The sequence below is a fragment of the Temnothorax curvispinosus genome, unplaced genomic scaffold, assembly GCF_003070985.1.
Source record: "Temnothorax curvispinosus isolate PA1 unplaced genomic scaffold, ASM307098v1 QBEX01013760.1, whole genome shotgun sequence".
Classification (NCBI taxonomy): domain Eukaryota; kingdom Metazoa; phylum Arthropoda; class Insecta; order Hymenoptera; family Formicidae; genus Temnothorax; species Temnothorax curvispinosus.
Genome location: NW_020223540.1, coordinates 471 through 10,178, shown reverse-complemented (window position 1 = coordinate 10,178; position 9,708 = coordinate 471). Strand labels below are relative to the sequence as shown.

Below are 9,708 nucleotides of genomic sequence, written 5' to 3'. Positions count from 1 at the left end.
GGTCAAGGGGTCGAGGTGGGAAACGTATCGTTATCTCTCGACGATGTTGCTCGCGCGCGTAATTACGTGCGCGATTATTATCGTCGTCGCGGTAAATTGTAAATCGAGTGAAAATGAGGTTGCGATCAGTTATCTGCAAAAATATGGGTATCTGGATAACAGCGGTGCACAGCGATTTTCATCGTCCTACAACACTACGTAGGAGTTACATCGAACCGTCTCACTGTTTCAAGAATTCTATCGACTACCAGGCGACGGCGAATTAAACAAAGAGACGCTGAATCGAATGGGTAAACCGCGATGCGGCGTCGAGGACATTTCGGAGCGCACGTTCGCTCCGCTTTCGGACAAATGGCCGAGGAAACATCTCAAATGGAACTTTCATCTGGCCAACGACATAATCTTGAAGACGACCCGAGCCGCGTTCGATCTGTGGGCAGCGAATTCGTCATTGACGTTTGAACGCGATTCGCTGAATCCCGATATTTTGATATCGTTTCGTGAGGAGCGTCACGCGATGCTATACTCCCGACAAAACGAACCGTGTTCGTCTGCGTTCAGAGGTCCTAACGGAGATGTCGCTCACGCGTTCTTTCTTACCGGAGACCCCAATTTTGTCTCGGAGGTGCACGTAGACAAAGCGGAGACGTGGCAAATACAGCTGACTAAGAATCCCCCGGGGACGTACAATTTATTTCAGACGTTGACGCTCGAGATCGGTCACGCTTTAGGCTTGCCGCACACCTTCCGCGAAGATTCGGTGATGTTCGCGTTCGTACCTGAAAAGACATTTTCCGTTCAATTTACTCTAGAGGACGTTCTTTCCATTCAACATCTGTACGGCGCTAAAGAAAACGCTAAAGTTCCAAAAGTAATAACGACGACACCGACGACTACCACAACGACGACGACGATAGCAACGACGACTACGAAAGACGTCGAGATGGATCTGTACTAGGCTAGACAACGGCTAGACGTCGTAGCTTGCGCTCCCTCGCGTCGTAGAAATCCTTGTTCAAGCAAAGCGCGCTGTCTCGTACGTAGTTCCGCAGGGAGTTGATAGAGAATCGCGATCTTTCCGTCGCGAATCCGCCGCCGTCGCCGCGTTTCCTCAGAGACATTCCGAATTTGTTCACCGACATTGCGCCGATCTCTCGTCGAGAAACGTACTGCCGTCGCGATCGACGCGACAGCTCAATTTATAATCAATCCGATCTCGCAAAGCTCCTCGATTATCGACTCGATTATCGAGTAATCGCAGACAATCCACCAATTCGTTAGGATCGTCCCAATAAACGTAATCCATTGTATTGTCGTTCAATTTCATAATCGACCGTAATCTGGTCACGCCCTTTCTATTACTACCGATTCTACCGCGCGATACCAACGGAGCGATGATTTTCGTGTATTTTTGTCCCCTGTTGCCCATTATGAAGTTAAGAGCATTATAATCGCGTCTGTAAGCGTCTGTAGCGTCTGTAAGCGTTTGTCGCTAACAGTATATTTCTGTACTTTTGCATGTCGTCCTTGGTGTAAATTGCACCATCGGGATACCTCTTGAAGATTAATTCGTACAAGCCGGGCGTGCCCGTGTATCTCATTCCGTCCACGATCACGGAATCGTCCGCGTTCACCTTGAACCATTTGTCACCGAGCATCGTACCGTCATTCCCGACGTACACAACGTAAACGATATCGAATTCATTTTGTGGGTCCCCGTTTAGAAGAGCGCACATGTATCTTTGTCCCAACGGACCCAATGAACTGTTCCTAGTGATTCTGCGGCGTTTGTAGAACGTCCCTTACGGGTGTTTTGGGGAAGGGCAACGGCGACGCGAAAACCTCCAGCTCCTTCCCCATCCGCTCGTGCAGCAATAATTTTCGCGGTTTCAGAGGCGTGCCCATGTGCTAATGTCGGACTTCTGCCAGAGTTGTCCGCATGGCCCAGAAGTGGCACAATATTGGCTGCCAAGACATGATGGGTGGTACTGCCCCAGTACAGATAAACCGCTAGATCAGTATTGTGCCAGTCTCGGTGACCAGTACTCCCATGCAACTATATTCTGTTCCGAGGCGAGTCTCGTCTCAGTACTGACCGTGTATAAGGCCAGAAATGATATTGATCTACGGCCGAAAGTCGGCTCAGTACTGGGGATGTATTGGGTCGACTTAGAAAATTTTCGCTCGGGACCGAAGGTAACAACCGCGCGAAAGCAACACGCCGCGAGGGGACTTAGTTTTTTGCTCGAGCGGCGCCGGAGGTAACAACCGCGCGAAAGCAACACGCCGCGAGGGGACTTTTTGCTAGAGCCCACGCCGGAGGTAACGACCGCGTTCGTGCCTCTCGGTTACAAGTACCCCGAATTATGGTGTCATTCGTCTCGCTTAGCGTCTCGCCTCCGGCGCCCGTAAGCGACCGTGCGTAAGACCGTGCGTCGCCGATCGCTCGACCGGCCGGCTGGGTACTATAGAGGTTCGGTGCACTCGACGAGCCGAGCGACACGAGCGATACCTACAGACGTGCAAACGCGTTTTGCTTGGTCCGTACGAATATGTAAAACGTTTGTGGAATACGTACACGAAAAAGGCACGTACAACGAAGTCGATGCGGGGAGCATCGTTTCCCAACCATATTTTGTTCCGAGGCGAGTCTCGTCTCAGTACTGACCGTGTATAATGGAGGATTCACATTGCGTCCGATGTTCGACGTATGACGATCCGACATCCAATAACAGAATTTATTATTAGAGACAAAAATTTCTTATTGGATGTCGGATCGTCGTACGTCGAACATCGGACGCAGTGTGAATCCTCTATAAGGCCAGAAATGATATTGATTTACGGTCGAAAGTCGGCTCAGTACTGGGGATGTATTGGGTCGACTTAGAAAATTTTCGCTCGGGACCGGAGGTAACAACCGCGCGAAAGCAACACGCCGCAAGGGGATTTAGAAAACTTTTTGCTCGAGCGGCGCCGGAGGTAACGACCGCGGCACGAAAGCAACACGCCGCGAGTGATATGGTAATCAGTGTTGTCCCCGTACTAGTATTCTGTGTCGGGCCAAAGTTGGCGCCAAGAGTTAGCCCAATATTGGTAATCAGTGTTGTCCCCGTACTAGTACTCTGTGTCGGGCCAAAGTTGGCGCCAAGACTGGGACCCGTGTTATCATTCCGACATTGCCCCAGTAATGACCCCGATCTTAGCTTGTACTGGCCCAGAGTCGTCAGCCAGTACTGGTAACTCTGGCACCAGTACCAAGCCGGCACTGAGCCTTTTTGAAATTCGCACATGGGTGGAGTGGATCGGGAGCATCTCTGACTCGGCGCTCGTTTGTTTTTTCTTCTTAGGTTTCGATATTATTTTTCGCGCGACTTTTCCTTCGTCGTCGTCGTCGTCTTCGCTTTGCTCGCGTTTCTTTTTAATAACGAAACCTTTTGTCGTCGCCGCCGCCGCATTGTCGATTCGCCTCTTTTGACGTGTTCGACGATTTGTTTCAACGGGTCGACGATCGGTTTGAATTGTCTCTCGAGAGCCATCTCGTTCTCCATACTGCCGGTTTTCAACGCTCTGTATTTTCTGCGTATCGACGCGCGCGTTTTAGCGATCTGCCGCGCGGTCTTCTCTCGGTCAACGGTGTCTTTCGCGTCGCTCATCGCTCTCGGAACGTTCGACAGCTACTGATCGCTCTACAGTACGGCAAAGTCGTTGAATCTTCGTCTGTATCTGCCGTTTTGTAGCGCGCTGTCCTTGTCTATCACCACGAACCCGTACCTGCGCTGCCAACACTCGCGACACAACGCGCAGAAATCTTCATACGACATATCGGGGCTCACGTGATCGTCGTACACGTGTTTTAGATTAGTTCCGTCTGGTCTAAACAGGATCAACAGATTCGCATTGTCGCGTATTAGATACTTTAGCGTACGTTTGACAGAGGTAAAAACAATCGATATTCGAATATCGACCCATGGCAAAGTACTTCCTGATTGCGTCCTGTTTGTCACAGGCCATGTCGTCGAACACGATTATCGAACCGGGGAACGCCTCGCTCGGCGGCACGACGCACAGTGGGAAATTCCGTGCTGTTTTTGGACAAAATTCTTGTGACAGCACAAGATTTAGATCTACAAGGTGTTACTTTGGAGGCTTTTTCTATTTTTTCTATGTAATTCCATCTGCAGAATGATTTTGAAATAAATATTTATAAAAAATATTATTTTCAGATAATTTGTTTAAATAAATTTGTTTAAACAAATTAATTTTGCAATTCTGAGGTTGAATTCGTAATCAGCTATCAAAAATCATGAAAATTATACTCATTTCGCTTGATGATCTTCCGTTAATTCCTTTAAATAAAGATATAGGAGATATTATATTTTAGGTTAAAAAAATAATCGTAAATTATTATTAACAATTTAGATCTAAAAGATATTACTTTGAAGGCCTACTATGTTTTTTCTATGTAATTGTATCAACAGATTTTGAAATGAAAATTTATAAAACATCTTACTTTGAGATAATTTGTTTAAACAAATTAATTTTGAAATTTAAAGCTTGAATTTGTTATCAGCGACTTGAAACATAGTTAAAATAATATCCATCTTGGTTAAATTATACCTTAGAAGCTTGTGTCTATGAAGGGATTACCGTTTTTTGCATGAATTTCATATTTACTGGATTGCACTCTATGTTTAACAATTTTCGTTGTGCGACAAATATATTTCCGCAGTACTGCATTAATGCACAAATCTTTCTGAGCATTAAAAAAAAAAATCAACGGGATATCTTAAAAATTGTGCTGTCACAAGAATTTTGTCCAAAAACAGCACGGAATTTCCCACTGTGCGACGTCGCGATTATTGGAGAACGCGCGATAACCGATCTCGTCCATCGATTCGAGCAGACTCTCGAGGTAACGATACATCGGCTGATGGAGAGATTTCGAGTACACGTATACGTTTTCGAAACGCAGACCGTGCAGACTTTCTAGTAAGCTTATCAACACGTTCGTCTTACCGCAATTGGAAGGGACGCAGATGACGCAACGTATCGCGATCGGTAAAAAAGGGCCGTGTCGACGCATTTCTCTCGACGTTAAACCCGACGTCAGTCGCGTCTTGCAATCGAGATTCGACACTCCTATCGCCGACGGTTGTCTCACGAATTGCATTGTTACGCGCGTGCGCGCACACTTGCCCTATTTATACGTACGTTCGATCGGTATACGCCCTCAGTTACCGCGATGTTTCTCGTCTTGGCGGATAAACGCGATATTCTCGGTCTGTCCGCCGAGCAACTGAAATTTGTGCCGAAGATTTTTCTGCTGCGCAACTTTTCCGATTACGTCGATCGACTGTGGGACAAACTACCCGTTCATCTGAGGACGGATCCCGACGTACGGGACTGTCGTCCGTGTTTGGAACATTACAATCGTCCGTGGCAGAGAACGCACATAAACGGTCCACCATCGCTCATAAGGGATTGCGGCGCATGTCGCGCGCAGCGGCGCGAAGCACTGGCAGCGGCCTCCTCAACAAAGCGATAAACGCGCTACCCGTCGAATTACACATACCCGGCTATCAATTCTGCGGGCCGGGTACTTGTCTCGCCAAGCGACTAGCGCGCGGTGATCGAGGTATCAATCCGTTGGACGAGGCGTGTCGCGAGCACGATATCGCTTACTCGCGAAGCGGTGATCTCGCAGATCGACACGTCGCCGATCGAGCGCTAGCCAAAAAGGCGCGCGAGCGTATCACGGCGAGCGACACAACCATTGGCGAGAGAGCCGCCGCGACCGCCGTATGGGCTGCTATGAAAACAAAAACGAAATTGGGCATGGGCATGAGAAAGAGGAAGAGGGGAGCGGTAACGAGGAAGAAAATTCTCCCGTTGGCGAAACGCGGGGGTCTCCTACCCTTTCTACCGATACTGGGAGCGCTCAGATCCCTGATCGGTGGAGCGGCTGGCGTGGCCAAGGCGGTGAGCGACAATAAGGCCGCTCAACGTCAGCTCGAGGAACTGCAACGTCACAATCGTGCGTTGGAGCGTCGCGGACTATATCTCGCGTCGTACAAACGCGGTAGTGGCGTGACGAGCAGAAAACGAACGAGAACGTGTAAAAAAAAAAAACAATCGCCGAAAAAGACACTGATGACGCTCGATTTGCCGACGTTCGGCGTCACGACGAACGAGCAATTGAATCGGTCCGCGCGCCTTTCGCGATACCTTTCTTTAGGGGCGTGTTTATGCGCGAAGCGTTGCCGACGAAAGTGCGTCGCGACGAGAGCGGAATAGTAAATCTCGACGACGAGGAAGGCCCGGGTACGCACTGGGTCGCCTATGCAAAGAGGGGCAACAACGCGATCTACTTTGACAGTTTTGGAAATCTTCGACCCCCGAGGGAACTCGAACGATATCTCGGGAGTGACGTGAATATCGTGTACAACCGTCGTTCGTATCAGACGTTCGATCAGAGCATCTGCGGTCAATTGTGTCTGCGGTTCCTCCGAGACGTCGACTGGAAACGTCTCTGACGATGAGAGAGGGAGAAACAATCTCGCTATGTCGCTGACTCTCTCGCTATCCGGAAGAAGCAGCGTCCTCTCAGCCAGCTACTTTCCCGCTCTGGATCTGAGCGGCGGCGAATACGAGATAGGCCTCGCGAATTTCGAGATGTACAACACGATACCGAACATTGACTTCACGAACAATAGATTTTACTTTGACAACAACGACGTGATCGCTATTCCCGAAGGATCGTACGAACTGGACGCTATAGATAGATACCTGAGAACAGCTATCCTCCGCAAGAAAAGTACGAAGAAGAAAGACGATTACATATACGTGGACGATAACGATGATGACCGCGAGAAAAGCGAACGCTCGATAATTTTACGCGCTAACGAGAACACTATGAGAAGCGAAATCAAGTGTGCCTATAGAGTTGACTTCACCAAATCGAACAACGTTGGTTCTTTGTTAGGTTAGGTTTCTCGACACGTCGCATACTCGAGCCAAATAAATGGCACGCGTCCGATAAACCGGTGAATATTATGCGCGTGAATATCATTTGCGTGGAATGCAACGTCACCGCGGGAGCCTACAGCAACGGCAGGCCGGCACGATACACGAATTCGCGTCGAACGTTCCACCGGGATATAAGCTGTCGGAGACTCCGACGCAGATCATTTACCTTCCGGTCATCGCGCGGAGTGTCACCAATATAACGTTACGCGTCGTGGATCAGATCGGACGATTGATCGACTTCCGCGGGGAGGAGATAACGGTTCGACTACACGTGCGTCGCAGAAAATAAAAATACAAAATCGGGGGCGGATATGTGCGTGCGCGAAAGATGCTCGTTTTGAACGACTCGTTCGCAAGAGCCGCATCCGTCATTGCACCGCGAACGTTATCGTTCGGTGCTCCGACGAAAGGAACGCGCAGACCGATTGTAAGAGAGAAGAAGAAGAAGAAAAACGGACTGAGCGCTGCAAACGTCGCTTTTCTACGATCTCTGGGATTCGTCATGAAAAACGATCATGACCGACATCCTGAGTATAGGAGGTGAGCCGATCTTCGACGATCGCATCGTCAAGATCGAGACACACACTTACAATCCATATGCCAATACCACGTTCGGGCACAGCGACGAAATACGAATTCCAATACAACAGCAGGATCTGTACACTCTAACCTGCAAAAGTTTTCTGTACATCGAGGGAGTACTCTCCGACGGCGTTCCGGAAAAGAATTCGGATACGACAATGGACAACAATTGCGTGGCGTTCATGTTCGACGAGATTTGATACGAACTCAACGGCGTGGAGATCGACAGGAACAGAAACGTCGGAATAACCAGTTCGATCAAGAATTTCGTGTCGTTGACCACCGAGAGAAGCAGGAAACTGCAAAACGCTGAATGGATTGTGATCAATGAATACGTGGGACCTCGTTCGAGAACTAGAATCGGCGATTTCAATTTCTGCGTACCCCTTAACGTTCTGCTAGGTTTTTGCGAGGATTACAAACACGTGGTGATAAACGCGCGACACGAACTCATTCTGATACGTTCCCGAATCGACGCTAATTGCATCGTCACGAAACCGGAACGTCACAAGAATCCTACGATTACTCTGTTGAAAGTGCAATGGCGAATGCCGCACGTGGTGCTGAACGACGTCAATAAATTGTCCTTTTTACGAACGTTGGAGAGCGGACAATACCTAAGTATGGGCTTCCGCTCGTGGGATTTGTACGAGTACCCTTTGCTCCAAACCACGAACAGGCATTCGTGGGCTGTGGAAGCAGCGACGCAGCTTGAGAAACCGCGATACGTCATTTTCGCGCTACAAACCGGGAGGTCCAACAACTTATTGAAACACGCCTTCGAGTTCGACGACGGTAATCTCACTAATGTGAACTGTACCTTAATTCAGATTTTTATCCCTACGACGATATGAACTTGGATTTTGAGAAGCGTAGAACGGCCATACTGTACGAGATGTACGCAAAATTTCGAAAGTCGTATTACGGATGCGAGAGAACGCGCTTCTAACGATGGAAGAATTCGACAAATGGGGCCCGTTCGTGGTCATCGACTGTTCTCGTCAGAACGAATCCGTCAAAAGCGCCACCGTAGACGTTCGCATAGAGTTCGATTGCAAACGTAATATAGATTCCAATACGACGGCCTACTGTCTCATCATCCACAATTGCGTGATCGAGTACAATCCGCTGACTAACATAGTCCGCAAGATCGTGTAAAGGAAAACAGAAGAAGAAGAAGAAGAACGTATCTATTCGTCTGACGAAATCGCGATAAGCTGCAGGTTCAAACAGAGTGGGGGTAGCGACTGACCGTACAGAGAGACGATGTCCGCCGACCGCGACGTACCGATATTCGTGGATCTGCAGGGATTCGTTATCCGCGAAAAGTTCACAGTTAAAGAAGTGGCCGTGCTCAGAGACGAAAAGGAACTGATTCACTACGTGTTTCGCGCGCCATTGGCGTGGAATCTTCTAACAAGAGCGGAAAAATCGCGGGCGTGCTGGTTGACGGCAAATCATCATGGTTTTAAATGGAACGATAGAGACGTGAATTACGTTCGGGCGAGAACGATCATCCGAAGCGCCGTGTGCGATAGGCTGAACTGCGAGACGCTCAAACTCGTTTACGTGAAAGGCGCTGAAAAAAAAGGATGGTTGGAGGAGATTCTCGGCGACGCCGTCGGTGAGTTCAACGTTAAGATCGAGTCGAAGGACGTCGAATACGAGGACATCGGTCGACTAGAGACTCTCAGTGCGATCCGATCTTTCCTCTGCAGACGCCACGCGAGGAACTGCGCCATGGAGAACGTGTGCAAGTTACACGATTGGTGGGCGGAACATCGCGCGCGTCTCGACATTCTGTAACGCTATTGTATTATAGAAATGAGACAGCCGTGTTGTAGTTAAGATAATGTATTTTTTTTCTACATATTACATTTTTTTTGTAGAGTAGTGGGTGGTTCTACTGGGGGCCCCTGACGGTATGATGTACCTCTGTAATGAAAAAAAAAAAAGTTAAATAAACGTGTATCTTGATAAAAGAATATAATAATAAGTCTTTTTTTCAAAAACATTATTAAGACGTGCATGTTCGCGATATATTTAAACGCCGCTTTCATGTATGACGTTCCTCGTCTCCTTTGTAACCCCGGGAATCTT

The 9,708-nt window shown here is 48.5% G+C and overlaps 2 protein-coding genes across 2 annotated transcripts; both read left to right on the top strand.

The window, feature by feature from the left end:
• Positions 1–286: 286 nt before the first annotated feature.
• LOC112463952 (interstitial collagenase-like) lies at positions 287–958 on the top strand. Its single transcript, XM_025030687.1, has one exon. It carries the CDS (start codon positions 287–289, stop codon positions 956–958), a length of 672 nt encoding a protein of 223 aa, XP_024886455.1.
• A 6,583-nt stretch (positions 959–7,541) lies between these two features.
• Positions 7,542–8,766, top strand: LOC112463951. The gene is made up of 3 exons (XM_025030686.1): positions 7,542–7,792; positions 7,838–8,424; positions 8,525–8,766. The coding sequence occupies exons 1-3, from the start codon at positions 7,542–7,544 to the stop codon at positions 8,764–8,766; spliced, it is 1,080 nt and encodes a 359-aa protein (XP_024886454.1).
• Positions 8,767–9,708: the final 942 nt, after the last annotated feature.

Excerpts from the sequence above, each read along its gene's own strand:
- LOC112463952 (XM_025030687.1), top strand. The coding sequence starts at position 287 with ATGGGTAAACCGCGATGCGGCGTCGAGGACATTTCGGAGCGCACGTTC.
- LOC112463951 (XM_025030686.1), top strand. The coding sequence starts at position 7,542 with ATGACCGACATCCTGAGTATAGGAGGTGAGCCGATCTTCGACGATCGC. Across the intron at positions 7,793-7,837 it reads AACAATTGCGTGGCGTTCAT|GAACAGAAACGTCGGAATAA; the intron begins GTTCGACGAGAT and ends GGAGATCGACAG. Across the intron at positions 8,425-8,524 it reads TAATCTCACTAATGTGAACT|TCGTATTACGGATGCGAGAG; the intron begins GTACCTTAATTC and ends AAATTTCGAAAG.